This window comes from Mirounga leonina, unplaced genomic scaffold (genome assembly GCF_011800145.1).
Source record: "Mirounga leonina isolate KUSES-001 unplaced genomic scaffold, KU_Mleo_1.0 Mir_151, whole genome shotgun sequence".
NCBI lineage: Eukaryota > Metazoa > Chordata > Mammalia > Carnivora > Phocidae > Mirounga > Mirounga leonina.
Window position 1 is genome coordinate 14,123,882 of NW_023270377.1, and position 16,456 is coordinate 14,140,337.

The following is a 16,456-nucleotide window of genomic DNA, read 5'->3' on the forward strand; positions in this document are numbered from 1 at the left end:
ATGCTTAACCGACTGCTCCCCCCCGCCCCCAGGCTTGCTTTCTTATGGTGTAACTCTCTGTCAGTCAAAACATAGCATCCATTAGAATCACCTAGAGGGGTCATAGGACCTCAATCACTAGGATCCATCCCCAGAGTTTCTGATTCAGTAGATCTGAGTGGGGTCTGAGAATTTGCTTTGTTATTTTCCAGGTGATGCTGATGTTGCTGATCTGGAACCACACTGAGAATCACTGCTCTAACAGATGCTTTAAATCACCCTACCTGTAGCATGTCCTCCTTTCTTCAGTGTCAAAGTAATAGATGATTTGATTTATGTGCTAATTCCCAGACTGTATACCAAAAGTTCAAAAAAAAAAAAAAAAAAAAAAAAGCCTGAGATGTAGAATACAGTCTCAGTGGCTTTCTTTGGGGGAGGAGATTTTAGGTTGGGGAGCCTTTTTTCAGCTCCTGACTTCATATTACACATGTGAATACCCTACCTCCAGAAGTGATACACTCATTTTATCAAAATAAGCACTCTAAAATCCCAACAAAGGCTAAGTGAACTGTGAAAGTCATCTGGTGAATCAGTGGGAATCCTGAACACAAAATGCTAAACTTGACCATGAAGATGCTAAGTTTTGACCTTGAAGACTCTCCTACATCTCCTTGGGCTTCTCTTTAAAAGGAGGTATAGAAATACATAGTTGGGAGATTTTCAAACAGAAAATATCCTTGTTAAAATGTTTGTATGTATATATTCAAAATGTTGATTCACAAAACAATTATGCCAGGAGAATCTGAAAGATTGAGACATTCAGTGTTGTTTTAAACAAAGTAATTAACTTCTAGTGCACAAACTTCTTTCTCCAAATCCATTGAGGAAGCAGATGCTCAAACATGCATGGTATTAGATTACAGGAATGGTACTTTCTTTTCTTCCAAGCACCAGATGGTTCTAGAATCCAAAGGCAATGGAAAAGAAAGCCTAAATTTATTCAAATGGCTCTCATTGAGAGTTTATGAGAAAGATCATATTTTAGTACCTAGTAGGCAAATGCAAAAATAATTTCAAAGTCAAATCCCATTTCACAAAGAAAAAAGGCACAGTGTCCAAGGATTAAAAGGGGCCTTAAATGTTACCTAATTTATCTAGGGCCACTAGCAACGTGGTACTTTGATAAGAAGAAGAGGAGGAGGAGGAGGGGGTAGGTGAGAGGAAAAGGAGGAGGAGGAAGAAGAAGAACAACAAAACCTTCCCCCAAAACAAAGAATAAACAAATACTAGAGCTATAAATGGCTCATTTTTCTTATGTACAATCTCAAATTTTAACTCAAATACTGGGAAAAATGTTATACAAAATAAGGGAAAGAGTAGAAAAATAGTGTGAAAGAAAATTTTCCTTAAAAGAAATCTATACATAATTTGCTAGCATGCTTGAAGCTCACATACAAAGGCAGTTCATTTGCCTAAAGACACTGAAATGACAAAAACATTCCAAGATGGAGCTTTGACAGTAGAAATGAGGACATGTTAACTCAATTGAACACAAATCATTTTGGCCAGCCATTGTGGCAAGGCAATGGGGTAGGTGTGAGGGTACAGTGGCAGAAAACAGAGTTCCTGCCTCTTAGAATTAGTGGATTTTGTCTGAGGAACTAGGTAGTTACAGTATTAAATGTACCCAGTTCCTGATTTATATGTTCTCTGAAAGCAGTTTGGCAGGCTCTGCCTTTGCAAGGGAAGTAGTAAAACATTTCATTCTTCTATGATTGGGAGTTAAAAAAAAAAAAGTCATCTTATGACAGGAATGGTTATTAATAAAGAAAGTATACTACAACTAAAAGAAAGAAGTTTAAATAAAATTTGGAAGCAGTGCATCCGGGAGGCAGAGAGTAAACAAGGAGTATAAAGAAGGAAAAGTAAACAGAAGAGAAGGGAGGCAGACGTGAGGAATGAGCAATGAGAAGTAGCCCAGGCCTTTAGGGGTGGGGGAAGACACGCTTTGCCCCTGGCAAATGCTGGAGGACCTCAGGTCATACATGCTGCAGACTGGACTCCTCCATGGGTCTTATCTTCCAAGGGACAGAAGGATGAAGGAGTTAAGAGACAGGGGAGAAGGAGATGAGAGAAAGAGGAAAAAGAAAACACATTGGCTTCTGAATCTTAATTGCTTTCATATAAATTGAAACAAAATGGGAAATGTAATGGCGTGGAAGAGAGATACACTTCAAATTGAGGGATTACTAAGATTGCTTGTACAAATGACAAAAAAATATTCAAAGTCTGGTCTAAATGAGATATGAAATTGAATAACAAAGAATGAAATGACTAAGATTTAAGAAAATCTGATCATAAAAACAAATTAGACCATTCTAATTACTTAGATTTGAATTGTGAATGATTGGCTTGATCTTAACAGCACATGTTGAGGATTCAAGCTAATTTAGTAAAAACTATTATCATACACAGTACATAATTATTTCAAAAATGTTCAAGATATAGAGCTTTGTTTTTCAGAGGCAATGATAGTTGGTAATTTGGACCTAACAGAAAATTAAAATTTTCTAAGGAACATTTAAAATGATTTTATCTCAGGCTTAGTAATAAAAAGATTTATAGGTTATCTATAATATATTATACATGCTCTAAAAGATTTCACATCAACCAAAATGCTGCCTTCTCTCTATATATTACATTTTAACTTCTTCAAATAGATTTCTATTTCAGAAAATAGTTTCCTTTAGAACAAGTAACTACTGGCAAAAACAATTAATGATTTCTAGAGCTATGTTAAATATAACTCATTGAAAAATCTATAGAACACAGGCTGCTGGTGAGTAGAATTTTCCAAATTCAGTAATTACTCTCTTGTTTGGAAGACATTATAATATGCCACATAGCAATATTAAAGTGATCTAATGTCAACTCTTGTTTTCCATTTTTGCTGTCCCAGATAGGAGTCTGGGCATAGGCCATCTGGACAGTGACCAAGAAAAGCAATTGGGACAACCTCTGAGGATTTTTGTCAAAGTGACTACATTCTAGACTTGGATCTTTAATGGTTGGATCCATGCCATACTCATTTCTCTATTCCTATAACCCAGCAGAGTTATGGAAATACCTTTGGAAAGAACTAGGTTCAAATCATACCTCTACAAGTTATGAGTGAGGAACAGTGGCTGACTTATTTATTTCTGAATTTCGGTTTTGTCCTCTGCAAAATGGAGATAAAAATAACTATCTGTTGTAGTTACACGAGGATTAAATTAGATTGTAGAAATTCCAACTACAGTGCTTGGAACATAATGGAACTCACTAAATGATATGTATTTATCTTTGTATCATACAGTAGGCAGGAATTCACTTACCCACATATGGCTCATTACTCTACCCACACCTGTAGCTGATGGAGCCAGTCCATCCCAGCAGCTGCCTCCTGACATCTCAATTGGAGTTTTTGAATGACGTTTTGTATGGATTTTGGATGATTAACCTCAGGAAAGAGATTGACTTTGGGGCCTTAGAAGCACTATAGCTTCTGGTCCTTGTTAAAAAAGTTCAATTCCTGAACTAGCCTAGTCAAGAGTGACTTCCTTGAGAGCTATTGAGACCTATGTTGAACCAACCCTTCAAGATTAAACTTGCAGAATTTTCTGGGGCAGTATTGATACTGGTTAGTTCAAGTGGCCACACAGAACTACTAGAAAACAAATTAGGTCAAACTCAGAGTGGCTTAAATATTTAACAAGGTTAAAGAGAATGTTATTATGTATATAAAGCTAACAAAAATAGCAGCAAAAGAGCCGACATCATTGAGATAGTGGTTGAGAAATGGGATTTTCAACCTTTTCTCTTTAACCTAGCACTTGACCTTGCTCTAAAAACTCATTAAGAAGCATAAAAATATTAGATGAATTGGCCATAGGGCTTAAGTCTGAAACTATGAGTTCCATGTCAATTCACAGATGATGGTGGTCTGGTCATTTGGAAAAATCAAATATTTTCAATAGGAGAGCAGGGAAAGAAGGGAGGAGGGAAAAATCAAGGGTAATTTTCCCTAAGATTGTTTTTTCCCTAATATTTTAAACTATTCCTATTTCCTTGAGGATTTCAAGAATACCGTGGTTTACCTAACATAGCTAGAAATCATTTTAATAAAACGTGATAATGAGATATCTTAGCAAAGCCTTCTTTTCCCAGGAGGCTTTTTTTTCCCTTGAATTTATAGATGGAACCAAATGGCTCTCCACAGTGCTTCCCAAACACTTCTGGCTAACCTCTTTCTTAGTGCTTTCCAATTTATATCAAAATAATCTGTTTGTCTGTCATCCCCACTAGACTAAAGGATCCTCAAAAGTATATATAGAGAGCCATATATATATAGTCATATACATATGATGTCATAAAAAGCTTTCATACATATATATATGATATCATATATAAACTAACATACATATATAATTCATCTTTGTATCTGGTGCTTAGTAGGCATTGCAACTTATTGAATGGACAAATCAGTAGCTGATTATTCATTTAACCCTAGATATAAAGGGATCTTTTATACAGCAAGATTCTTTTCATACTTAAAGTATATTTCAAAACATACAGTTTCTAGAAAACACATCTTTAATAAAATAGGTAAAAATCTAGACTTGTATGAATTATTAAAATAAATAATCATGGTATCTGGCAAAGCAGAGCACTGGTCATGAATTACAAATCTGAGAGGTTGGGAGTTAACTACTATCTTATGCCCTGGATTGGTCACATTTATGAAAGGTATTCAATTCATCTGATTCCACAGGAAAAGAAAAATATTTATAGCTACTTCCTCTCAATTACAGATGAATTCCCATTACATATGTGTCACATTTTTCTCTAACAGTAAAAGAATCCATTTTTTATTTAATGGAAGTATTTTCATTAACATTCAACCTCTAAGCCTCCTTTTTTGAGACAGATATTGCAAAAGATACCAACAGATTCATAGAGAATTATCAACTAGTAGACCTGAAATCTTAGAAATACCTGCTTCAAAATTATATTGAAGCTCTAAAGCAAAATTCCAACTCATTAGAGCCTTAAAGTTTATTCTCATACAAAAAAAGAGAGAATACTTTCTTTTTTATTCAAATAAATGGAGTTTAAAAACAATTTTGCTTCTGGTCATGATATGAAATATGACTTTTCATATTAATAATGTGCCTTCCATTCCTCTTGGAGTATACAAAGAAATGGTAATGTAATTTCTTTGTGGACAATGTAGAAAAAAAAGTCCTTGTGTGTAAAACTTTTTTATAACGACAAAAACAACAGCAACAAGAAACACTTATCACAAGATATTAGAACATAGATGAGATTATATTTCAATTAGCCATGTCTGTCTGACAGATTTCTTTATTTCTAAGGGAAATTGTGCAGAGCATTTTATTTCAAGCCTCAAAAATTTTGATGAAAGAAAAAACTGCAATTTTTGCCACGAAAAGACAGGTGGCGTAAGCATGCAGCATTTTTTCCCCCCTCAAATATATAAAGTGATTATTTTCTCTTGGGTTCTTTGAAAAAACTCGCTTGTGCTCGGGTTCGTGGCTGAGCCCGGTGACGTCAGTGTGGCAGTGCGGAGTCAGGCGCAGCGGCTCTCTATAAGCCCAGGAGCTGTCCGGGTGCTGAAACGGCCCGAGCAGCTCACCCGGAGCACTGGGAGGAACATGCTGTGGACCTCCTCTGCCATATAAAACGGAGGTAAGACTGCTTTTCTCTTTGATTTACTGGAAAGTTCTAAATTGCGTGTTCTTTCCTTAATTCCTAGCTGAGAAGAAAAAGACCGTTTGGCAACCTTATATCTATAGAATAACTGAATAGCAACCTGCTGCTCTTCAATCAATGTAAGGACACTATATATGTACATATAGAATTGAATCTATGATTTATAGATGCTGTTGGATATTTATAACCATGATGCTATTTGGATAACCATATGTAAGAAGTGTGAAAAAGTTAAGGATTTTAGTGTCAATACCCATATTAATGTAAAGTTAACTAAGCCTGATTATTTTGTTTCTTTCCTTAATGTATTGTTTCTTCTGTTAAAAACTAGATACAAAGCCAGAGATATAATTTATATGTTCAATATTCTTAGCAGTATGTTTCCAATCATTCAAAGGCTGTTGAATACATTAGTCATAGAGGCAACCAATTTTGGAACTACTTCTTTTTTTCTTTGACATTTACCTTACAAGGGCTCAAAATTAATAAACTATATAAAATTATTTTCTGAATTGATATACTCTGGAAGGGCTTACATTGTTATTTCCTAGTTTTAGTCCCAGGAAAGTAAGATTAGAATTATCCTGAGTACAGTTTTTTTCTTTTATTCAGGGTGCAATATTATCTTGGGTTATAGATTAGATATGACTATGAATTGCAGAGAGTTGTTAATTTTGAATTACCATGAGGAAAACCTTCATAACTGTGTAAGATATTATTATTATGTTTTGATTGAAAGAGGTTATACAATATTTTACTGGACATTTTTGATGGGACACATTTCTTTTTTCTGTATCTTAACCAGTGGAATTGTTCAAATTAGATTAAATATATCCTGTATTTGTCAATGTTCCAGTCTTAATTTCAATAGAAAAGACATTTTTAGCTTATGAAGCACTAGTTCAAATTGTACATAGGATATTAGAGCTGTTGAAACCTTTTTCAGTATATTGAAGAACTGCTACCTGGGAAAGAAATCCCTTGAGTCTTAACTCAAAGGCAATAACTATGTCATCCAAACTGAAACCTTATATATGACCAAAGGATAGCATATGTTAGGCTGTGGTTTAAATACCTGCATTAAATATTCTGCCCCAATTCCACAGCAAAGCCCATCTACAAGATAATGATTTTAAAGACAAACACATAACTCATATATTAAGAATACCCCAGGATAATGGTTTTGAAGAAAATAAGTTCATTAAGATTCTTAAAATTACTATTTCAAATGCCAATGTTGAAAATAGATAATCAAAGCTAAATTCATCCTGAAATAATATAAAGAAGAAATTATAACGTACTTTTATTTAAATCTAAGAATCTATGAATTAAATTTCTTATAGTAAACATTAATTCATAGTAAATATTTCAGAAGTTTTCTCTGACATGCCTTTAAAGATTTTTTTCTTGCAGTAAATGAAGTAGTCTGATTAATGGGAATCATTTTAATAATTATATGCATTTAAGCTAAAGAAATTTCTATAACTACAACCACTGTTAAGTTCTAAAAACTGAAAGCATTACTTAAATACCAAATGATGAAAAATGATATTTTCTACAATTGATATCTAAGCTAACAGAATATTGTACCCACAAAACTTAGCTTGTGTGTCACAAAATCATGTTGCAAATAAGATATCATGAACAAATTTATGAACTCTCCCCACATTTATTTGCAACAAAAATTGCAAATATTAAAATAGTTTTTCAGTGTTAGCAGCGCTGAATGTAAAACATGTAAAAAAATAATCCCTTTGCTAATTCATATGTGAGATAATAAGACATTGGAGGAAAAAATGAATGAAGATTTTTAAGTAGGAAGAATTCAAAATATCGTCTGTGTTTATCTATATTGGGAGTTACATAGTGGTTATTTTAAGATTTTCTAACAGTATGAGTCATTTAAGATTTCACAGGTCCACACCAAAATAGACACAGACATAAGTCAAGCTGAATCTGAACACTCACAAGTTCAGAAATAGACTGGTTAAGAAAACTTATGTTCTCTCTGTAGCATCTGTTATTATTTACTATGCATTCTTGAAGGCTGATGAAAAATATAACCATGATTGCATTTTGAAAGACAGTCACAAATAAAATGATTAGAAGAAATATGGAGCACAAATATTTTAAAAGTTTACTTTTTCAGTATGTTTATACAGAAAAAAACTTCAGTAGGTTAGCCTACTCGCTGGGACCAGAGAATGTTCTGGAGGTTATTAAGGTATAGAACCTTTAAAATTGTCAGTTGGGTTTGGTGTCAGAGTGAGAACAAAGTTATTTCTGAAAAATGTAGGTAAATAGGACTCATCCACAAGGCAATTCAGTATGATTGACATTAAGATGCTGTATTACTTCATTGTATGTAATGTCACTGCTATAGTGTTTCTACAAAAAATTAGATGGACAATTCAGGAACTTAACCACATGATTTTTTATATAACCTTAAGGAAGTCATTTAGTGTGTGTGTGTGTGTGTGTGTGTATGTACATGCATGTTTTAAATTAAGCCAACTAATTTTTTTTTTTTTTGCCAATGTTTTCAATAGGAATGCTATACAAGAGAACTAAAAATCAGCTTGGGAATTTTTTATTAAACAGACAATGCATACTAAAAAAACTACATGTTTTGCAAATTAAAAAATAAAATTTGAGAAACCTCATATCAGTATTTTTGTTATTATTTTAACAAAGTGAATGCCATGAAAATTTGATGAAATTGGGTAACAATTTTGCTAGATTCCTGTAGTTAGGTTGTGAGGGTTATATAGGAAATATGTGTGCTTTTAAAAAGAGTCATCCCAAGTTTAATGTGAAATAATCTCTGCTGTATGTTTTCCCTCAATGATCAGTTACTTGTTTTGCCATAGTGTCTTCTAGTTTTTCATTTCTATTAACTCATATTTTCTATGCTTTAAGGACATCTTTCAAACATGGCAGAAGCTAAGACTCACCGGCTTGGAACAGCCCTGTCTCTCATCCCTTTAATTTTCCTCATCTCTGGGGATGAAGCAGCTTCATTTCAGCGAAACCAGCTGCTTCAGAAGGAACCAGACCTCAGATTGGAAAGTGTCCAAAAGTTTCCCAGTCCTGAAATGATCAGAGCTTTAGAATACATAGAAAAACTCCGACAACAAGCTCACAAAGAAGAAAACAGCCCAGACTACAATCCCTACCAAGGAGTCTCTGTTCCCCTTCAGAAAAAAGAAAATGGTGATGAAAGTCACTTGCCAGAAAGTACAAGGGATTCCCTGAGTGAAGATGAATGGATGAGGATAATACTTGAAGCTTTGAGACAGGCTGAAAATGTGCCTCAGTCTGCACCAAAAGAAAAGCCCTATGCCTTGAATTCAGAAAAGAACTTTCCAATCGACATGCCTGATGATTACGAGGCTCAACAGTGGCCAGAGAGGAAGCTCAAGCACATACGACTCCCTCCTATGTATGAAGAGAATTCCAGGGATAACCCCTTTAAACGCACAAATGAAATAGTAGAAGAACAATATACTCCTCAAAGTCTTGCCACACTAGAATCCGTGTTCCAAGAGCTGGGGAAACTGACGGGACCAAACAACCAGAAGCGTGAGAGAGTTGATGAGGAGCAAAAACTTTACACAGATGATGAAGATGACATCTACAAGGCAAATAACATTGCTTATGAAGATGTGGTTGGGGGAGAAGACTGGAACCCAGTAGAAGAAAAGATAGAGAGTCAAACCCAGGAAGAGGTAAGAGACAGCAAAGAGAATGTAGAAAAAAATGAACAAATCAATGATGAAGTGAAGCGTTCGGGACAGCTGGGCCTCCAAGATGAAGATCTCCGGAAAGAGGGTAAAGACCAACTCTCAGATGATGTCTCCAAAGTAATTGCATATCTGAAAAGGTTAGTGAATGCCGCAGGCAGTGGGAAGTCACAGAATGGGCAGAACGGGGAAAAAGCAACCAGGCTTTTTGAGAAACCACTTGATTCTCAGTCTATTTATCAGCTGATTGAAATCTCAAGGAATTTACAGATACCCCCTGAAGACTTAATTGACATGCTGAAAACTGGAGAGAAGCCAAATGGATCAGTGGAACCAGAGCAGGAGGTTGAACTTCCCGTTGACCTAGATGACATCTCAGAGGTTGACGTAGACCATCCAGACCTGTTCCAAAATAAAATGCTCTCCAAAAATGGCTACTCCAAAACACCTGGCCGTGCTATGGCAGAGGCCCTACCAGATGGGCTCACTGTTGAGGACATTTTAAATCTTTTAGGGATGGAGAGTGCAGCAAACCAAAAGCCTCCATATTTTTCCAGTCAGTATAACCGAGAGAAAGTTCTGCCAAGACTCCCCTATGGTCCTGGAAGATCTAGAGCAAACCAGCTTCCCAAAGGTGCCTGGGCACCAGATGTGGAGAACAGGCAAATGGCATATGAAAACCTGAATGACAAGGATCAAGAATTAGGAGAGTACTTGGCCAGGATGCTAGTGAAATACCCTGAGATCATGAATTCAAACCAGGTGAAGCGAGTTCCAAGTCAAGTCTCATCTGAAGATAACCTACAGGACGAGGACCAAATCGAGCAGGCCATCAAAGAGCATTTGAATCAAGGCAGCTCTCAGGAGACTGACAAACTGGCCTCGGTAAGCAAAAGGCTCCCTGTGGTGCCCCCAAAGAATGACGATACCCCAAACAGACAGTACTTGGATGAAGATCTGTTAATGAAAGTGCTGGAATACCTCAACCAAGAAAAGGCAGAAAAGGGAAGGGAGCATATTGCTAAGAGAGCAATGGAAAATATGTAAGAGTTTTCATTAAATGCCCTAATTTCTTCCTCCAACCCCAAGAAAACCCTAACATTTCTCTTTAGTGTGTTGACTTCTATCCTGTTAACACTGTAATATCCTTAAATGATGTACAGGCAGATGATTCCATTTCACTGGGGTATCTGCTTCACTTATTCTGAGCTATTCTCTTGTGTATGGATATGTGTCAATGTTATGACTTCTGGATAAAAAAATTAATCATATCCCTTATTCAAGAAAGATATCTGTGATAGTGTTTAATAGTGTATTTAATGGCTGTGGCATTGTTGATGCTCACATATGATAAAGAGTGTCCTATAATTCTCTTGAAAGTTTTTAATATTTATTGAATTATTTTGTTACTGTCTGTAGTGTTTTGTGAAGTTCTGGAGCAAAAAAAAATAAAGCATTATAAATATATAGTTTTATTCATAAGGCCTTTTCTATTGTGTGTTTAATTGTTGATTAATAAATGTTATTTCTCGACCAATGTGGACTATTCATTCTGGAAAGCCAGAGACAATGACTATGGAGCCCAAAGAGAAAATCCTTATCTTCCACAGTCAACCCAGGTAAGAAATAATTGTAAATATATTATTATGCTATGTGCTTAGAATGTAACATCTTCTAATAGCCCACTGCTTAACACTTGCCTATGGCTTTTCTCACATATATGATTTATGGAATAAGACTTTTATTGTCATAGTTATACCTTGCACCTTTGATTTATAAATAAATAAATACATTTAAGTCTTCCATACCCATAACCAGCTTTGGAAAAAAAAAAAGCTGCGTTCAGGGCAATCAGAAATAACGACAGACTTGGAAGTAACCTACCTATTTCCAGATCACCCTGGTCCTCAGAAGACAAGGCTGATGCCTCTTTTGTATGATTTGAGAGGGGCTAAGGACCCTCAAACTGTCAGGTAAGTGAATGAGCACAGGCACAGTGGAAAACACCAATTGCCTTCTCTTTTGTCCTTGTAGTTGAGAGAATCCTGAGTGGGCTAGGCAGTGTGTGATTGTTACAGTGTGTGTCATGTGGGGAATGATATCATCCTAACATATCAACAGGGAATCAACAACAGCAAAGGCAGCAGGCACAAGAAAAGATACATAGCAACAAAACAGTAATAGTCATAAAAGAAACAAGGAAATAAATAATTGCTATTTACTGGATGCCTATTACGCACCAGGCACTGTACTAAACACTTTACCTCATTTAGTCTGCACTGTAACACTGTCAAGGGTCTCTTATTATCCCTGTTTTACATCAGGAGAAGCAAAACTCAGAAAGGTTAAATAACTCTCAGAAACAAACTGAGGGTTCTAGAGGGGAGGGGAATGGGGGGATGGGTTAGCCTGGTGATGGGTATTAAAGAGGGCACGTATTGAATGGAGCACTGGGTGTTATACTCAAAAAATGAATCATGGATCACTACATCAAAAACTAATGATGTAATGCATAGTGATTAACATAACATAATAAAATTAAATTAAAAAAGAAAAAGAAAAAAATAACTTTCCCAAAGTCACTTGGTGTTACGAGTTACCAAAGCCTGAGTTCTTCATCACTTCACTATGTAGTTTCTAAGGGAAGTGCCCTGTCAGCTGAGTTGGGACTTTGGAAGTGGGATGGTGAGAGACTCATGAGGTCTCAGGGTGGGTTACTTCCAAGTGACAGCACCTGAGGTATGTATGTGTGTGTGCGTTTGTCTGTGTGCCTGGGGTAGGGAGGGGAGGAGATCCTTGAATGGTCGGAAGGCAAAGAGAGGGCCTGCATACCTGGGGGAAAACATTGAACGTAGGTTTTTCTACTTTACAATTTTAGCTAGACTCTTTTCTAAATGCACACACAATTTTGTGGAATTCTAGAATCTGTTAAGTGGAAGAGACCTTAGAGGTAAATTACCTCTACAGTGTTTCTAATTAATACCTAATTAATTAATACCTAATTAATTAATACTCAATACTCAAATGCTTTCAAAATAAAGACTACCTCACTAGACAATACTATGAATTGAAGATTATGGAGAGATCCAGGATATTTGGGTGGTTTAAGGTCTAGGTACATACTATATGCCATGCTTGGCAGATGTCCACATATATCTTCCGCCCTTTGTATATTCTCTTCAACTTTCTGTTTCACACAAGAAGTCACTCCTAGTATCCTAAGTCAACCCCATGACTACTTCCATGCCAACCCTAAGCAGGAAGGAGAACTTGGCACATGACTCCACTCAACAGAAATGCCCTCACTGTGATATTTAGACATTCTACCCAGAGGTTAGGAATTGAGCACAAGTTACCGGACATGATACAGCTGAGTCTCCAGGCTGGGATCTACACACAAATCAGTAGGATGTCAAACCCTGCACTCATTCTGCTACAATGTGATACTTTTTTCTTAAAAGTCTCAGACTTGAAATTCCATGATTCTCTGAGGATGACATTGTAGGCATCAGGATTGGCCATTGCGGAGCTACTTTAATTTGGAATGTATATTCTTTGCCTGCCTTCTCTCCAGCATCAGTCAGCAAGCATCTTTGCCTTTTTGCAATACCACCATATCCCCAGCTACTGAGTCATCAGACTTATTTCAGATCCAATGATTTTTTCTTCATAAGTGCTTTAGTACATTGCTCACTAGTGTAAGACAGAAAGCTCTAAGTACCATTTAAGGATGTAAATGACAAATTAGTTGGGATTAGAGCAACACAGCCTCTTTGTCTGCCCAGAAGCCTCCTTCAGCAGAAGTCAGGGAGTAGCTTGAGCCCTCCAAACAGATGCCCTCTGCAGGCTACCACTGCAAGAAGAAGAATTGCCTGGGCACTAAGACTGCACCCCTTGTAGGAGTGCATGCCTCCATTGGAAGTCAGGTAGCAGCCTAGCAATCTCTATGCTCTTGCCAAGGTCCCTCACTACCAACCTTCTGTCCCCTTAACACTCACAGCTGTTCCACCCTACCTGCCTCGGGAACAATTAGGACTAATCTGATTGTGCCCTTTATGACAAAATGTCCAAGTTATTCCTCATTTCCCACACTCAACCCTCATTAAACCTTGTATATCACCTTTTTGACCCCAGTTCCCACTCTTTTCCATATTCTATGACATTTTTTATTATGCCCTTTGATACTCAAGGTCGGTCATCAGCAAAATTCCCTGCATCCTGAACCTTTTCTCTGAATATTCTCTTTACCTTCTTGCTCTAAAGGAAACTCACCTCTCTCCTCTGAGGTTGCTGCTGCCCCTGAAACTCTTCCTTACTCCTTTTTGCTGCTTATGGGACATTTATTTTTCAACTTTTTTGGGGGGGGGTGTAGTTAATACACAGCTTTGTTATTAGTGAAAATTATCTTAGATGCAGGTGAAAGTAAAACCAATTCAAATGAGATATATTAAAAACATAAATAGAGGGTCACAAAATCCAAGTAAAGGTCAAGCTAAAATGTTGGACATCCAGAACAGCCAGAATAATGGCCTTTTTAAAAAAAAAAAAAAGAAATATATTTGACAAATGACATTGTGAAAATTTAAGACATACAAACATATTGATTTGGTACTTTGAATGTCATGCGTCATTCAGTACCTACTCATTACCCCTTGTTGTTGCAGTCATCCCCTGCTCCAGGTCACTCACTCATTAAAGATAGTAGCTCCTGCTCACTTCATTCCTTTTAGCACTGGTCCTTCATAATACTTGTCAATTTCAATATCCCTGAAGATCTTTCCAGTCCCTTCCAGGCACCATCCTCCATCAGCTATTTATTTGCAGTTCTTCTTCTTAGCAATAACTGCGACCTAACCTAAATCTAAATCCCAAACATTTTACTCTAAAACTACCTTCTATATTTTCAATGCACTTCCTCTGGCACCTGAGTTCCAATAATCACCCACACCCACCAATGAGATGTTATCCATGGATCCTAGCATCTTTCTACTCTCTCCCATCCTCTTAATTCTTCACCACCCACCTTGCCAGTCTTAAATTTCATGGTTCATCATTATACTCCTTGAAAGCCTTAACTCTCTTCAGTCTCTCATTGTAATTAATTGTAATTTATTTGCTAATTTAGGAATTCTAGTTAAGTCCAATTCTCCACCAACTCTTACCTTCTCTCCTACAACTGAACATAGCAGGTGAAAGACATACAACCACACTGACTGATTTCATTTTAAATTCATGCCTACTGACCTCAAGCAGTCCATAATGCTGTGTTGGAATTCTAATATGCCCCATGTCTACTGAGGCTCTTTCCCCTTAGACAGTAATTTCATACTTTCCTTCTGTCCACAAATATTCAACCCTGCCTCCACAACCTATACACACATGATTATCTTGCTTCCTGTTTCACTGAGAAAAATGAAGCCATCAGAAGAGAAGGTCTACAGAGTCTCATCTCCATTTTATTTTAAGATTTTATTTATTTATTTGACAGAGAGAGCACAAGCAAAGGGATTGGCCGGCAGAGGGAGAGGGAGAAGCAGGCTCCCTGCTGAGCAAGGAGCCCAATGCGGGGCTCAATCCCTGGACCCTGGGATCATGACCTGAGCAAAAGGCAGACGCTTAACCAACTGAGCCACCCAGGCACCACCCCCCATCTTTATTTTTGTTTGCCTGCCTGCCTCTGTGGTGATACATTCCCTGCTTTCCTGTTCTTGTGGATAACTGTACTTCCTTCTTTATTAACCCCTCCACTTGTGCACTCAGTTCAGCCCTCATGCTTACTTGAGAACATTGCTTCAGAAATTCTCCCCTTTTTTGTGCATCAGCTTTGTTCTTTCTACTGGATGATCTTTCTCAGCATACAAATAGTTTGCAATTTCTTTCATCTGCAAAACCAATGAAACACCCACGAAGCAAGCAAGAACCTCTCCTGACTCTGCCTTCCCTTACACCAATTCTTCATGCCTATTCTTCCCTTTAAAGAAAGACTCTCTAAAGAGTTGCATACACTGAACCAAATTCTTTTCTCACATCTAAAACCCCTTTCAGTCAGGTTTTTGCTCCCACTTCACAGAAATGGCTCCTGTTGAGATCAGCAATGATTCCACATTGCTAGGTACGATGATCATTCCAAGTCCTTATCTCACTTGTTCTAGCAACATTTGGCACTGTTAAACACCTTATTTTCTTGGTATTCAGGCCACTGCACATGCCTGGCTCTCCCTCTACTTCACTGGCTACTCTTTCACTTATCCTTTACTGTCCCTTTTTTATCTCTTCAACCTCTGAACATTGGAGACTGGCACTCAGACCTTGCAACCCTTCTCTTTCCTGTCTGCACTCATTCCTTAGGTGAATCTGTATGTCCAGTCCATAATGTTAACCTGAACTCCATACTCATTAATTCAATTGTCTAGATGACATCCCCATTGGATATCCAATAGATACCTCACATGTAACTTGACCATAGAAGAATCCCAGGTTTCCCTCTCCTTGACAAACTTCCAGCTCCTCTCACAGATTTTTCCATCTGACTTCTTCAAACCAAAACCCATGGTTTTGTCCCTGACTCTTCTCTTTATCTTATAACTTATTCATGAACTGGCATCCAATCCTGTTGTTTCGACTTCAAAATATATCCACAGTCCATCTTCCTACCATCTCCACTATTATCAACATGCTACAAACCATGATCAGCTCTCACCTGGGTTATTGGAATATCCTCCTATTGGTTTTCCCTGCTTCCACTCTCTTTTCAGTGCAATCTAAACAGAGCAACAAATATGAACCAATTATAATCCAGATCAGATGATACCCAAGACTGAGAGCCAAAGTTACTGCTATGATCTACAGTTGCCTACCTGGTCTGGCTCTGAACTCATTTCCTAGTACTCTCTCCATTATGCTTTCCTTTCTGTGGGCACTGGCCTCCTCAGTTCCTCGAATATGCCAAGCATACTCCCACC

General features: G+C 37.1%; 1 protein-coding gene across 1 annotated transcript; it reads left to right on the plus strand.

Moving 5' to 3' along the window:
- The first annotated feature begins 5,522 nt into the window (after positions 1-5,522).
- SCG2 (secretogranin II) lies at positions 5,523-10,943 on the plus strand. Its single transcript, XM_035006582.1, has 2 exons — positions 5,523-5,727; positions 8,671-10,943. Exon 2 carries the CDS (start codon positions 8,685-8,687, stop codon positions 10,539-10,541), a length of 1,857 nt encoding a protein of 618 aa, XP_034862473.1. The 5' UTR covers positions 5,523-5,727; positions 8,671-8,684; the 3' UTR covers positions 10,542-10,943.
- Positions 10,944-16,456: the final 5,513 nt, after the last annotated feature.

Coding starts and splice junctions, on each gene's coding strand:
- SCG2 (XM_035006582.1), top strand. CDS start 8,685: ATGGCAGAAGCTAAGACTCACCGGCTTGGAACAGCCCTGTCTCTCATC.